Source organism: Falco biarmicus, chromosome 10, assembly GCF_023638135.1.
Source record: "Falco biarmicus isolate bFalBia1 chromosome 10, bFalBia1.pri, whole genome shotgun sequence".
NCBI classification, from domain to species: Eukaryota; Metazoa; Chordata; class Aves; order Falconiformes; family Falconidae; genus Falco; species Falco biarmicus.
In genome coordinates this window covers 35,402,586-35,418,377 of record NC_079297.1, presented here as the reverse complement: position 1 = coordinate 35,418,377, position 15,792 = coordinate 35,402,586, and the positions used below count along the sequence as shown (strand labels likewise).

The following is a 15,792-nucleotide window of genomic DNA, read 5'->3' as shown; positions in this document are numbered from 1 at the left end:
TTCTTTTCATATACTTAGCATTATGAAGTTAACCATGTGGAATATATACCACTTCCTTCATATAAATTTTATATACTAGAAGACTTAAAGTTTAATTTTCAGTTCTTGCTGTAATATTGTATAATTTTGTGGAAATATTTCTCGTAATTTCTCAGAATTATATGGTGACAATAAGGATGTAAGTGCAGGAATAGTACAGAAGTGTCCTGCAGGAGTAGAAGGAAACTTTGGTTATTATATACGATTGGGAAAGGTTCCAAAGAATGGTTTTAAATAATTTGAGCATTCTGTCAAACTAGATTTCTTATTTTCAGTTTGCAATAATGTGGTCAGTAATTTTAAAATGGCAGTAATTTTCTTTTGTGTTTTCAGAAGTTGGTCTAGAACTGGTGGGGTTTGTCTGCAAAGAAATTAGGAGATTCACCATGGTGCAATGATTAGTAAGGTCTATTTTTTTTTCCCCTGGAAAACCCATGATGAAACAGTGGAGACTGAGCTCGTAAGAAATGCTGTTCTCATTTCTTCATCCTTGATTATGGTCATCTACAGGAACTGAAGCTGCCAGATGAATTGGTGGCTCCAGTAGAAGTCAACAGTTTTAACTAAAATGATATGCCACTAACTGATGAAAGGATGCTCCCTTTCAGGCAATTTTCAGTCCCTTCCAGAGATTATTCAGATATTTTAAAGAGTATTCATGCATACCTGAAGTAGTAGTTGTGGACTGAATTGTAGAAGATGGAAATGGAGTTGTTGTCTCATTCCAATATTGGCATCTAAAAAAATTTCTGCTCATTGCTCCATTGACATCACATGTTGCACTGAAACACCATCCAGTTCCATCTGTGGTGCTGTAGATGAGTTCACCATATTTATATGTCTGCCCTTCATAAATGCAGTGGCATGCTGTAATTCAGAAATTTATTGTCAGGCTTTTATGAAAAGATAATATCCAGTATTTCATTTTCTTAATAATTCTTCTTAGCTGTCTTACCTTTTTCATCAAACTTGCACTGTAAACCTTCTGATGTGCATTCACTGAAACAAAAAACATAAAAACCCACTTTTTTTTTATTATTATGTGATTTTATTAGTCATCTTTCTGCCAGATACTAGCTAGCATCAAAGGACAGGACACTTTATTTGTGTTTATTTCTTGAGTGTCCAGTTCATGTTGGCTTCTTTTTTGCTATTGTTTTCCAGAATCTTCCTTTATATTAACCCCAAACTTACTAATAGAACTGAAGCTAAATATTATGCAAAGCTACAATAGAAGTCTTAAGGAATATTATCAGTCTTTCTTCCTTATCACTTCCCTTGCACTTGCAATGTGTTTGTACTAAAAAGCAGGCTAAAAAGGCAACGTGTCTAAATGCTGCAAGCATTATAAGGATATAATAAAATCCATTGAAGTAGTCTCCTATTAGATATTTATACTCCTGGAACAATATTTTTCCTGCCATAGGAATAGGAAATAGAGAAAGCCTGGTTGTAGAGGACTTACTGTTCTCTTTATGTATCTTTATGCTGAGGATTTACAACAGAATCAGGAACAAATTCAACTAAGCATAAAATCACAGAAGAATTTCTTACTACTAATGTAGTAAGAAAACTGGCATTAGATAGTAAGGCACTATTTTTACACGGGCAGCATAAACTAGTCCCGGCATGTAACAGGAGCATGCAGTTTCCCACCACTGTTTTGATAATTTTGATTTGTACACAATTAGGCTGGTATGGTAAGTCTTACCATACTTTACATTCATCCCTTCTGTATATCTTTCCATCTTCAGTATCATAACAGTCACAGAGACTAACGCACTTCATCTGATCCTCATGAAAATATGGCTTTTCTGGTGGGCAGTTAGGGTAGCAGCCTGAAGGAAGGAAAAGGGCATATAGAAGGTAGAAAAGATGAGAATAAGATACGGTCATCAAAAGTTCTATTTGTGCAGAATGTGTTTGCAGGTCTTGCTTTTAAGTCTAGGAAGTAACGTAGAGCATCAGCAGAGCCCACCCACAAGGATTTAGTCCTAGAAATATTTTTAATTCCAGTTTCCATACTCTGTCTCCATTCAGGTGGATGCAATGATGTTGAAGAAAATTGAATGGTGCAAATGCAGCTGATGGGGGAAATACACTTCATTAAAGACCGTTAAAAAATATATAATGTACCACTTAAAGGTACTTGCAGTTCTTTTTACCTTCTAAACCTGGAAAGTTATGGAAGCATTTTCCACTTGGGTTCCTGCAGGTCTTCATACAGGAAGCTCCACAAGGCTTATAGTGCCATTCACATTCCCCTTGTTGATTGTAGTAATCACAAAACAGTGCTAAGGAGAAACAGAAATGTGAACACATTCGGAGAAAAAAAGCTTTTTTTTGACTCATGTCTGTTCACCGTATCCCTGCAGTGCTGCTTGAACAGTCTTGAAAACCATGAATGAGTAGGGGAAATTGTGTGATAATCAAAACAGCTTAGTGTGGAAAGTCTGTGCAGTGAGAGTATACACATGTATAAGATACCTGAATGTGTGTTCAAGGACATCAGCAAGGCACTGAACACTCTCAGAAGAAATGTTTATGATATAAAACTCACGACAGATTGATGGGGTTCTCCAGGCTATGCAGGCACCAACTTCACTACACGCTTGAGCGTAGGCAGCTACTGCTGTACAAAAGCAATCACAGTCTCCTCCAGTGTCACATGCACATGCATCTGTCACACATGCTTGGTAATATTTTGCTGGTTCAACCTGTTATTAAAAAGAAATGTAATACTATACATCCTGCCATCTAAATTTTCTTAGCTTTGGTAGGGTAGTTTTCTTCAAATTGTAGTATCTCAGAAGAAAGACCTACATCAGTAAATTCTTTTCCTTTTGTTTATATACACAAACACCAGAGGTGATGCCAGATGATACATCCAAATCACATATTGACAGATATTTAGACTCCCAGACTTTTGTCATAGTGGAAGAAGAGATTAATGTTACCAAGCAATATTAGGCAATTGCATTTCAATATGAAGGTCTTTGCCAGTGGCAAGAGCTACGCTAACAGGATGAGCACAGTCACCCTACATTGTGTGGTATATACTTGGTGTCAGGTAAAGACTGTGCTGATACTTCGTTCTATGTTATTACTTCATTGACCTTGTGTTCTGTACATGGTTTGTAAGAATTTTTATTCAAGTGACACTACAAGAAAATACCTAGTCATTATGAGATTATTATTCTCGCATAATAGTTCAATATTTCCTCTGAACTAAGTGTCTTTTTATTACTTACAGATAGGGACTATACGTCTGTTCCATTGAGCGGGAATCAGGTTGAAGTTTTCCTGATGCAATTCAAAGTGAAACATGCTAATGAATTAGGCATACATGTTAAAATGTATGAGGATAGCAGCTTCAGTAATACACAGACATAGTCTTAAGAAAGTAAACTTCTGCCCTGGTAATACCTGAGAGTGACAGGCAGCAAACACGTTGCTATTGATGATGCTACACTGCTTCTCTGACCAGGACTTTCGATAAGGGTTGGTAGAACATGGGTCCTTTATGTTGTTAGCATCAGGACAGGTAGAGGATACTTTCCAGCTGTTTCCAAACTCTAGAACATTCTCTACCACAGACTGACTCCTTGTAGTAAAATCATTGATGCCATTGCCATCATAATTTCCACAGAGGCCACAGATCTGGCCCTGCAAAAGAAAATATATAAAATAGTAATGGATGTCAGAAAACTTGAAACAGCATCTGAGACTGAAAGAACACTTGAAATTCAGCTCTTAGAATGGTGCCATTCCATTCTAACATTCCTGAACATCCTCATCCTTTGTTTCCTCAGCAACAGAACACTGACCACTAAGGCTAGAACGATACTGCTGTTGTCTTATTTTCTTTTAAGTCTGAACAGTAAAACAGTCTTTGTCATTGTAACCATCTGTCTTTGAGGTATGTCTTTAACAGGGAAACGATACTCGCAGTTACCTGACTAAGCTTTTCATTTAAGCCTTGTTTTATGCAATAGATGTACATATAAAAAAACAGTCTTACAAAGCTGTCCAGTCCAGGCACGTAGTCTACTCATTGAGTCTTTAATGCTGTGAATGCTTACAGATATAAAAAGAAATGATGTTTTCCTTGCACATCCAGAAATATCCCTCCTTCTAAATTTACGTATCTGTAAGACTGATAGGCTACAATAGATGCTATGCTTTCTCTATGAATCTAAGGTGCGTACTTTCCTTATTACTGCTATTTTTATAAAGTGCCAGAGGGTGAGGCAGCAAAGGAACCTATAATACTGAAATAAATTTGTATATTTATTTCTAGTTCTAGTTTACACCTAATTTATATACTAGTTCTGAACTAAACCTAATTTATATACCTAATTGAAATATCACTGTGGTATACAACAAGATAGCAAATTCCTCATTTACTATGGTTTTTAGTACTTATGTATCAGAAGATAGAATATGGGGTATGACAATAGGAATACATTTTCCTTATCACTGTTTAGAAATATATTTGCAAAATAGATGGTAGCATTTTACAAGAGGTTTTCACTCATAATATTTCACTTCCTTGTTTGTGAAGTATAATAATTTCATTTGTGTGTCAATGAGAACCAGAAACAATGAATTACTGTCAGGATCCAGACTACTCATTTGATTTCTACACATGTAGCTATGTAATTTTAATAAGGTCTGATAACCTTTACCAAGGTTCAGTGAATAATTTTAACAAAGTCAAGTCTGAAAAAACAGTTTGCCAACTCAAGGTCTGTTAGGACAAATGGGTACTGAAAGCTGTCTTCAGAGCTCGGAACAGCAGCAGGATAATGACACGGCTTCCTGAGGCACCAGGGGAATGAAAAACAATATGGGATGTCCTGCAGGAATGCTAGAGATATCACCTGTTTGAGATCTTGGCAGGCTCTCAACAAAATTCACACACAGTACGAACCTGGACTGTAAATTGCCATTTAACTGATAGTTTCGCACCTTAAAATTGGGGCTGAGCTTGATGAAGAGGGTGGTTTTCTTGTCCCACATGAGGATCAGTCCACTTGTGGTCTCAATTACCAAGTACATGCCCATATAGCGGACTGTGTATGGCACCTTACCATTCTGACCTGTCTTTACGACACTGACATGCTCCTCACCAAGTATGAGTTCATAGCTCTGAAACAGGAGAAAGAAGTGATTAGAAATTCACTGAATAGCTGCATCTGTGCTCTTAAATATGTTTTTCTGATTTTTAGAGTACTAAAAATAGTTTATATAATGAAAACAAATAATCCAAATATGATAAATCAAGCCTATTTGTTCAAATCTCAGTTCCTGAAACTGTAGTAAAAAAAAGTGTTTTAAATGGTGTAGGTCAAAAAAGGGTGTTTTGGCATCATGGGGGAGCTACACTGCACAGAGTAATTTTCTGACATGACAGACTGATTTTTGCTAAAGACTGTTTTCCTATAGATCTGTAGTTTGTCCAATAGTGGTATAAGACAGTGTGGGAAATGGAAAAGATAGAAAGCTGGGAAGTTCTATCAAATATTTCACCTGAATTTCGTTTAAGCTTAATTTACAAGTTGATTTGCTTTTTAAAATATTTTTCTAACTTCCTTGAAGTGATGGATATCTAGGCTTCTCCTAAGCCCTAAACAGATTCAGAACAAAACTGGTCTATACGCAAAACCTTCTTACCTCTAAGAAAACTTTGATAGATTTTGAGCAAGTTGTCCCAGTGTTGCCACAGGGAATATTTTCAGTGATAACCCTGAAGGTTCCATTGGCTCTGCCACTCCTCCCACAGTGGTCCTGGGTAGAGAATAACATTTTAGAAGTCCATTGTTTTGTGGACATGATCAAGGTTACATCTCATTTACTATTGCTAATTTTCAGTACCTGGACTAGTGTGTATTCACAGTTTCCATTGAAACTGAACCTTGTGTCATCAAAGGTGTTATAATGACCATCTCCATAAACAGCGCAAGTGCCCAGACATTGATCTTCAGTGCATTCCCACTTTCTATTCTTGCAGAAACTAAGAATGAGAATAGAATATTTTAATAATAAAACAACTCACTGTTTTGTGCAAACATATCCCAACAACTTAGCATTTGTTTGGCAACTCATCCCTAGTAAATGTTATATTGATTCTGGGGGTAAAATAATCTTAAATTTTTCATGTAAAGAATTAAAGCACAATTCTGTTCTGCTACTCTGAACTGCAAAATAGGATAATATTTACCGAACACTGTAGTCCCAAAGATTTCCTCCCATTCTGTGCTTTGGCCATCTGCCTACATCAGAACAAAACCTGCTTGTACTGTTTAATCCAAAACTAACAGACCCATCAATTGACAAAATGTGCAATCCAAATCTTCCCTTACTGCTGAACTACTTAAGATCTTAGGAGAGGCAAATGATGGAACCAGGAATGATACTTCAGAGGAAATATTTACCAGGTGTTACAGTCAACAATGATCTTTTCCCCAGGCTGATACATGGCTTCATTGTGAATACATGGACATTCCTCCTCAGGAATACAACCACCATTCCCGTCTGATACAAGCCCGGCTGGGCACACGCAGCCAGATACACATTGCGTGCTATACTGGAAAAGTCAAGAGGAAGATAGACTTTCAGGATGAAGTAATCACAATAGAAAAAAGAAGATTAAATTATCATAAAATGTGTTTATATGATCTTATGGCTGCCCAGCTTAAATGGGAGAGAACTACAAACTACTTACAGGAAAACGGAACCAAAAGGGAGTTATTAGCTATTAATTTAATAGAACATCAATCTGTTAAAGATTTTATGTAGGTTTTATGTATGCCAATTCTGATTGCTCTGCTAGAGTCTGTGGAATTTGAAATACATTGAATCTTAAGTCTTGCTCTGTGTTAGCTGAAGAAGCCTTGCACTTTGTAGTGGGTCACTTGTCATTGAATGGAGCTTTAAAAAGAACATTAGTAATTTATTATTTTTTTTTCAGTTTGGTTGAGTTACATTGAAACATGTTTATCTCATGTGACACATTCACTAAATGGCATGTGGCTACCATGAACCTAGGTGAAGTAGTATAATTAGATATGCAAGAATTTCACAATAGCATCATGGTACCAGAACAAATGATTTCTCCTGGCCAATTTATAGCCACTAATTTTTTACTAAAGAAGTAAAATGCATGGCAGAGCCCTAAATATTTTCACTACTAATTACTTTATCTGTATTAGCTGAAGATAGGTAGACACTAATCTTACAAATCAAATAGGTTGTCACTTTATTATACTTTGGTCTAAAGGTCCCATTGTTAATGCTCATAACATGGTTTTAGGCTTTTGCTACAAGAAATAAGTATCTGTGTTGTAGATCTGGAGCAGATCAGATAGATCAATTACTTTGGCACCAAAAGCACAGACAAAACCTGGAAGCACCGTTTCATCCAGGCATGACATACTTACACACTGCATATCCAAAGTCTGGCAACTTTTTTGACATTCTGCTCCAATTGTTCCTGCAGTGGTGTTTGTACAGTCGAAGTAGACCATAGGAGATTCACAGACTAGAGGAAGGAAAGAGATGAGAGCAGTAGGAAATGGTGCAGGGTTTACCCCCACAGCTGTAGCCATTAAAGCCAACTAGAAATTATGTGGAAATTGTGTATTTCAGCTAGCAGGGATCGCTGTCCCTATTCAATCTGCTAAATAGATTCACTTCAGAGCACTGAATTCCCAGAAAAAAACCCACAGTATTTAAGAAAAAAATATTAAAAAAGAGGTGTTATTAATCTAGGTTCACTCCTGCATTTTATGACAACTGTTGTACTATAACTCAATGAGAAATACTATTATTTAAAGATCAATTAAGAAAAAACAGTTCTATAACTATTTCTGTGCAAAACCTGGCACAGAGAAAATGGTAGGTAGAAGATTTATTTATTTTTTTACCTGGATTTGGATTGGGTGCTCCAATGCAATTCAGTCTTCCCTGAATGCAAGTGCTGCAAGAGAGGGGAAACATTTTTATTTATTTTTTTTTTCCTCTCAAACCATGTACTGAGACCAAGAGCTACTTCTCTCTTGTCAGGTTTCAGAATTTTCAAAGGAATTCCAGAATGCTGTTTTGAAGTCTCGGGAAAGAATTTCCCTCAATACCACTACTAGTGCTGCTTTCATATGACAGCCGTTATTGCTTAACAGGAAAAATCATACGTTGAAATGAGTATGTGTCTCTGCTTGTTACTTACTTTCTCATAGTATCTCTCCTTGCTGGTGCAGTCATAGTTTTATGCTTGAAAAATCATGGAATTAAATAGAAAATGCACCTAAATACAGTTGCTTTATCAATCTGGAAATACCATGTTATCATAGAATCATGTAGGTTTGAAAAGACCCTTAAGATTATTAAGTCCAACCACTAAATCATGCCTTTAAATACCACATCTACATTTTTTTTGAATATTTCCAGGAATGGTGACTCCACCACTTCTCCAGGAAGCCTCTTCCAGTGCTTGATAACCCTTTAAGCGAAGAGATTTTTTTCTAATATCCAATCTAAACCTCCCCTGGTGCAACTTAAGCTCATTTCCTCTCATTCTATTACTTGTAACCTAGGAAAGAGACCGATACCCACCTTGCTACAACCTGCTTTCAGGCAGTTGTAAAGAGCAATAAGGTGTCCCCCGAGCTTCCTTTTTCTTGAGGCTAAACACCCCCAGTTCCCTCAGCCACTCCTCATAAGACTTGTGCTCTAGACCCCTCACCAGCTTTGTTGCCCTTTTCTGGACGCTCTCCAGCACCTCAGTGTCTTTCTTGTAGTGAGGGGCCCAAAACTGAATGCAGGGCTCAAGGTGCAGCCTCACCAGTGCCAAGTACAGGGGGACGATCACTGCTCTTGTCCTGCTGGCCACACTATTTTAGTTAGATATAAACCAGGATGCTGTTGGCTGCCTTGGCCACCTGGGCACACTGCTGGCTCATATTCAGCTGGCTATTGACCAACACCCCCAGGTCCTTTTCTGCCAGGCAGCTTTCCAGACGCTCCTCCCCAAGCCCGTGGCATTGCATGGGGGTGTTGTGACCCACATGCAGGACCTGGCACTGAGCCTTGTTGAACCTCATACAGTTGGCCTTGGCCCGTTGGTCCAGCTGCACTGCAGAGCCTTACTATCCTCCAGCAGATCAACACTCCCCCCACCAAGTCAGTGTCATCTGCAAACATACCAAGAGTGCGCTTGATCCACTTGTCCAGATTGTTGATATTAAACAGGTCTGGCCAAAACACTGAGCCCTGGGGAACACCCCCTGTGCCCAGTGGCAGCAGGATGTAATCCTGTTCACCACGCCTTGGGCTTGGCCATCCAGCCAGCTTTTTACCCAGTGAACAGTACAGCCACCCAAGCCATGAGCAGCCAGTTACTCCAGGGGAATGCTGTGGGAGATGCTATCAAAGGCTTTGCTAAGGTCCAGGTAGACAACATCCACAGCCTTTCCCTTGTCCACTGAACAGGTCATAGAAGGAGATCAGGTTTGTCATATGGGACCTGCCTTTCATAAACCCATGCTGGCTGGGCCTGATCACCTGTATGTGTCACCTGATGGCATCAAGATGATCTGCTCCATAACCTTCCCCGGCACTGAGGTCAGGCTGACAGGCCTGTAGTTCCCCAGATCCTCCTTCCTGCCCTTCTCGTAGATGTGCATCATGTGCTAAGCTCTAGTCAACAGCGACCTCCCTGGTTAGCCAAGGCTGCTGATAAATGGTTGAAAGTGACTTGGTAAGCACTTTCACCAGCTCCTTTAGTACCCTTGGATGGATCTGATCCAGCTCTATAGACTTAAGTATCTCTAAGTGGTGTAGCAGGTCACTAACCTCTTCCCCTTCGGTTACAGGGGCTTTGTTCTGCTCCCTGTCCCTGTCTTCCAGCTCAGGGAATATGTACCATTCTTAAAAGATTAAAGTTGAAAAAAATGAGAGAGCATTGTATTGAAATTCAGGCGAGGCAGTGTAAGACCAGTTTAAATGTAGCAGATTTTGATGAGAAAATATATAAACTATTACTTGAGTGATTTGCAAAATATTCTTACCATAGAAGCCCATTTTCATGGACAACTCCAAATGGTATGGGAGATCCTTTGTAGTAGCAAGGGCACTCATGAGCAGGCACGCATTTGCCACTGTCATCCATGTAGGTTCCATTTACGCAGGTGCAGCCATCAACCGGGACAAACCTAATGTTGCATATGACGTCAGGCTCACTCAGAGATCGACAAGTGGGTTGACAGGAAGAGATGGTATAGCTGTAGCTTAGGGATTTGGGACATGAGGTGGTGTATTTTGCTTGAAAGAGGGAAATAGAATAGGTTTGTTAATTCCAGATGGTAAATTCTCGTGGGAAAATACCCCACATAGGCAGTAGAAATAACACAGAAACAATACTAGACGCCCCTACCTATGTTGCATTTTTCATGTAAATGTATTTCTGAATACTTCCAGAGTCAGACCTGAAAAGCTACTGTACATGTGGAGTAAGCAATGTATGCAAAGAAGAAAATATTTTTTCAAATGAAATTTCAGAAAGAAACCTCCATTTGGCACTGCCATTCATTGCCGAGACTTCTAAATCCTTTGAAGTATAAGACAAGATGTCTCCCTGAATGTCTCCTGGTTGCTGAAAACAGACTTACTGGATTGGTGGGACTCAGCATGCAGCTTCAGAGACCTTTCATTTGCAACTGTTCTGATTAGTAGTTCTGCTTAGTATTACTACTACTGTTATTTTAATATGCCACATTTTCTCTACCATAATTTGTGATACATAAAGCTGTAGTGAAATTCAAAGTTGCACAGAAATAGGTGGAGGCACTTCCATAACAACGGTCTCTTTCCTAAGCAAGCTATGCCTTCTATCTATTCATATTCACTCTTGCTAGCAATGGATTGATTCTAAGGGAACAGCAGAGAATTACTTCCAGGAGTGCACTTAAAATCCCTTTCTCTACATTCACTATATTTGTTTAGGAATCAGTATAAAATGGTCTCTGATCAGCAGTTTTTATTGATTTGTGTTCTTACGAAAGGTGATAGTTAAGAGTACTTACAGCAGACATCAGTCCTCCACCCGTGCAGCTGGATTCCTTTCGCAGCACAAGCTCTCACATAGGAAGACAGGGCTGCACACAGACAGTCCTCACTATTTGCACAGTTACATGTGTCAAACATGCAGTTCTAAGAATGCACAGGAAAAAAAAATTCTCAGCGCTGGCAAAATTGCCAATCCAAAAAAAATGCACATTATCTTTCTGGTCTTATGCACTAATCTTCCTTTAGATATGCTTACTTATAGACAATGCTAACACAGCTTTATCACTTTCCAGTCTTTGTCTAAGTTTCCTGACAGGGGAGAATGAAAGTACTGGAAATTCAGATTATATCTGCAGTTATTATTGGGAAACAATGGTCTTAAAGTCTGCTATACATTTAACAGCTTCATGTTCCTCTGAACCATATTTACGAATATGCTGCACTATAGCATACAAAGCTGTATTCACAGTACCAGTCCAGACATGTCATTTCACCCATGTCCATACCTGGATGATTCATCATGATAAGAAAGACTGGCAACACATTGATAGCAGAATGATGATAATTAGCTAATGGACTTTCTGTGCCGGGTAGTTAGTAATGACAGAGGTGGCTGATGAGGCAACAATTCACTGATAGTCAAACAAGTATTTGACATGCCTTTACATACACTTCCTACTACATGTATATATCCATCCCGGAGTAAATAGTTGCCTTCTCATATGCAAGCAAGTCAGGATCTTGAAGCCAAGACTGACAATCGAAATAAGGTGAAGTTACAACACAAACAGAAACACGTGTTGGAAGAAGGAAGTGCTGCAGTACAGGAGTTAAAATACAGGCATTGCACAAAACATGTCTGGAACAGTCCTTTTCTGGTAGCTAGTTGTAATGGTCTTATTTCTACTGTTTCTAAAGGGAAAACCAGTTTAAGTACCGTGTGGTAAACAGAGGGATTCACTGCATAGTGACAATCAGCAAAAGGTCCTTTGCTGTCTGTTAGTAGTCCACACCAATGCTGAGCATATTTTTCTGTGAAGAGAACAAGGTAAGTGTGCATTACTCTTGTATTTCATTATTCACAAAACCACACTGTCCTGGTCTATGAAGCCAGTTCCGAAATTGTATCAAGTTTCTCTGTCTCTTGTCCTTTTTTCACCAGCTTGTGGGCAAAGATTCCTAAAACCAGAGAAAGGGATGAATAAAAGATTTCCAAAGAGACTGCTGCCATCCGCTCCTCTGACACCATGCTGTCAGCTTAGACATGGTCTCTGTTCTCAATGACTATATAGTTTCCTTCAGTTATGTTACTATGACTCTTCCTTTACTTTGTTACTTATCCCTAGTGCTTTCATTTTAATATTTGTTTCTGATTTCAGATGTGTTTTTACCAAGTATGTAAGTCTTTATCCTCTTATCTTTACTTTGCAACATATGTGTTTCCTTTAGGGACAAGCAAAAAAACCCTAGAAAAAATTCTAAACACTCACCATTATCAATGCTGAGTGCACAAGGGTTCTCAAAGCTGTGCTGGATATTAGGACATGAAGCCTGAGTTTTCCATGTATTAGCAAATGCTGTTGCTGTTCCTTCAATTATTCCACTTATGACCTTGAAGTCATCAGTTTGGATATTATTGAAATTTCCACAGAGACCTGTTGACAATCAATGAAAAGTTTATACTGCTCATACTAGACACAAGACATTAAGCAAGTTGTTCTTTTATTTCATTCACTTACCACAGGTCTTGTTTTTGAAAATAGGATCCAGTCGCACATACACTTGCATGATAGGTATGATTTGGATTTCAAGGAGGACACCAAAGTTTGTCTGGATGATGATGAAAAATGATGAAGGTCTGAACACAGTGGCATTAGCTAGAGATGAAAAACAGAATGATCACTTTCTGAATGCAGTCAAATGCTGGAAAAGGTGCATCATTATAGTATTCTTCTTGAATTTCTGTTGCAACTGTTGCAAATTCTGAGGTGAAATAAAGCCAATCTTTATGAAAATGAATCAGAAATGTAGATCAAAATTTACAGTTCAGACTTTGCTTGTAGCTACCAAGTTGTTAGCTTGATTTGCTGTCTCAGCATTAAGCAGTTGGAGATTACCCCTTCCAAGAGAATAAGAAGGAAATACTGTATGGCACTGAGTGTTAAAAAGAATACTTCTATTTTTGTTTCTAAGCTTGTACAGCATACATTAGAGCCCTCACTCTGCTGGAAAGGGAGAATAAGCAGATCTGGAGATCAGAGATATCACATGGAATCATTAGTTGCATAGAATTATTAGTTATTAAAACAGAGAGCAAAAATCAAATTTCTGTCTGAGGAAGTGTAAGCACAGGGGTGGTAAGTTAAAAAAAAAACAGAAGAGGTAGAAGAGGTAAACATATGTCTTCTGTGTTCAATTTTGAAAGGTGAGAAGGAAGTCTTCTGTGTTCAATTTTGAGAGGTGAGAAGGAAGTGAACCTTAAAGTGATCAAATCAGGAGAGTGTAAATGCTGTTTGCTTTTGTTTGAACTCTTATCTATGCACCAAACTTCCACTTTTACTTGTATGACTCAGGAAATATCCCAAAGAGAACCAAGCTGTGAACGTGCAGGTTCTGAACAACTCACAGTCCTTTTATCTCCAATAGTTTAAGAAAATAAGCAGATGTGGAGCTGAAGTTCAGAGCTTATTGCTGACTGATTGTTAGAGAGAAAAATACCTGCTGAGAAGGGCAGATGGGTGTAGATTGAATTCACAAACACACCACCATCAGGTCTGACCTCGATGAGCTGTAAGGAAGAGGAAAAAGAGGCAACTGTGTGAAGGATAACTGTAGTCCAACAAGGAATGATAGTGATGATGCCAGTGATATTAATTAAAAATATATTAAATAAAAAGTGTGGATGTTTTGCAATTTCACCTCCTCCCTCTTTTCACTTTGTACACTTTACTGGTTTTCCTTGCCATAAAAGAATTATTCTTGAAGAGACTTTCTCAACTCTTTAGAGAATTACATCATCTTGGTTTGAACACATCTTTGTGATGAATTACATCCCTTACTGTTGTACCTGTAATTTCTAATCTAAAATCTCATGCTTTTTCCATCGAATTGGCAGAGAAAATAGCTTTCTTCTGCTTTGTGAGTACAATTGGGTTTCTTTATGAACTTCCACAAAGGCAAATCTATGGCTCATCTGACTTTTGTAACAAAATCAGTTTTTTTTCACTTGATTAAGAATAACATGTGTTTATCTTATATGCTGACCATATGAGAAAGAAATGCAGTTCCCTGACTGATTAAGGCCTAGCTTCTTTGTTCCCCATATATTTAATAGTCATTTCCCATGTTCATTTTGCATTCTTACAGTTTGTCCATTATTCATGCGGAGGGTCACTGTCTTCAAACACGTCTCAGTGTCTGTTATGCCACATTTGCGTAGTTCTACCAGGATGGTGAAAGTTTCGTCTTTACAATGCTGAAAAAAAAAAAGCCAAAGGTTATTTCATGGAAGGCTGATTACAGAAGCTTTCCCTGTAAAATTCTCTCTAACTCTGAAAAACATATTTCTGTTTCTGGAGAATCCCAAATTCCTGGCCTTCTTTGGCCTAAAATTCAGTTTTACCTTTTGTAATTATTAGGAAGAATGAGAGAATTAGGATTTGGTTTTGCATTTTGTTGATTATATTCATATTGGGGATTTTTATTCATGCCTATGTCTAATGTTTGATTCAATTGTACTGTATCTCTCATCTTTCTGTAGCTGATATCAATGCTAGACAAAAATTTCAGATAAAACATTTTTCAGGAGAACAGTACATACAGCATTTTTTTAAAACTGAATTGTGCAGATGGGGAAAAAGGAAAGCAAAGAACAAACAGGAAAAGTTCCTAAAGGATCAAAACATTTCACTTGCACATTTCTGTAAGTAAATACTTTTATTATAATTAACTTTCAATTTTTCTATTTCTTACAGCTTATTTTTAAATTGGTTTGGAAAGGTTTTAAATCTAAATGAAATATATCAGTTGACTCAAACTGATTTTTGGTATTTGAACTTCCCAAAAATGTAACAAAAATATTAGTCCTATAAATTAAAAATAAAAATTCAAATTGTTAGTGTAACTTTTCAGACTTGTACTATTTGTCCAATACCATATAATACAGTAACATTGCAAACATACTGCAACTCAGTAAGAAAGCTGGATTAATAACTCTGGAGAATATAGACTAAGCAAGTTCTTAAAAAAGGCAATGCTCTTCAACAATTAACTACATCACAGAACTGGAAATTTCTCAGTGAACACCATATACTTCACATGACATCCTAATAGTTAACTGATGATTGTCACTTGAATGACAGCGTATGTTCTAGGAAGCATCTGGCTAAGAGGCAGTTGAACATCTGTATGTTAAAAGAGGTGATTGAAATTACCTTTTCTGTCTATAAACGTGTAAGGCTTTATGACCTAGTAATTTCTGATCCCCACCTTAGAAAGGACATAAGTGCAGTCTCCATGGTGATCATAATGTTTTTTATCATATGTGGAAATGTGCGAACCTCCCTCTACTGAACATGTTCCTGGACATGACATGTCTTGGCAACTCCACTGGCCTCCATTACAGGTACTGGGGGAGAGAGAATAAAGTTAGATGAAATCATTAACAGTAGTCCAGAGTAAAAGGAATTT

The 15,792-nt window shown here is 37.9% G+C and overlaps 1 protein-coding gene across 1 annotated transcript in view; it reads right to left on the bottom strand.

Moving 5' to 3' along the window:
* LOC130156221 (mucin-2-like) overlaps nucleotides 1–15,792 on the bottom strand; it is a 45,438-nt gene that overhangs the window by 17,958 nt on the left and 11,688 nt on the right. The window contains exons 10-29 of the mRNA XM_056354525.1: nucleotides 15,592–15,730; nucleotides 14,468–14,578; nucleotides 13,822–13,891; nucleotides 12,843–12,980; nucleotides 12,594–12,758; nucleotides 12,041–12,135; nucleotides 11,121–11,247; nucleotides 10,107–10,359; nucleotides 7,968–8,020; nucleotides 7,482–7,582; nucleotides 6,477–6,628; nucleotides 5,917–6,055; nucleotides 5,716–5,829; nucleotides 5,011–5,190; nucleotides 3,466–3,705; nucleotides 2,600–2,756; nucleotides 2,205–2,333; nucleotides 1,751–1,877; nucleotides 995–1,038; nucleotides 696–906 (exon numbers count right to left, since the gene is read on the bottom strand). Of these exons, the coding sequence (XP_056210500.1) occupies nucleotides 696–906; nucleotides 995–1,038; nucleotides 1,751–1,877; nucleotides 2,205–2,333; nucleotides 2,600–2,756; nucleotides 3,466–3,705; nucleotides 5,011–5,190; nucleotides 5,716–5,829; nucleotides 5,917–6,055; nucleotides 6,477–6,628; nucleotides 7,482–7,582; nucleotides 7,968–8,020; nucleotides 10,107–10,359; nucleotides 11,121–11,247; nucleotides 12,041–12,135; nucleotides 12,594–12,758; nucleotides 12,843–12,980; nucleotides 13,822–13,891; nucleotides 14,468–14,578; nucleotides 15,592–15,730 (2,745 nt within the window). The remainder of the gene's footprint in view (nucleotides 1–695; nucleotides 907–994; nucleotides 1,039–1,750; nucleotides 1,878–2,204; nucleotides 2,334–2,599; nucleotides 2,757–3,465; nucleotides 3,706–5,010; nucleotides 5,191–5,715; nucleotides 5,830–5,916; nucleotides 6,056–6,476; nucleotides 6,629–7,481; nucleotides 7,583–7,967; nucleotides 8,021–10,106; nucleotides 10,360–11,120; nucleotides 11,248–12,040; nucleotides 12,136–12,593; nucleotides 12,759–12,842; nucleotides 12,981–13,821; nucleotides 13,892–14,467; nucleotides 14,579–15,591; nucleotides 15,731–15,792) is intronic.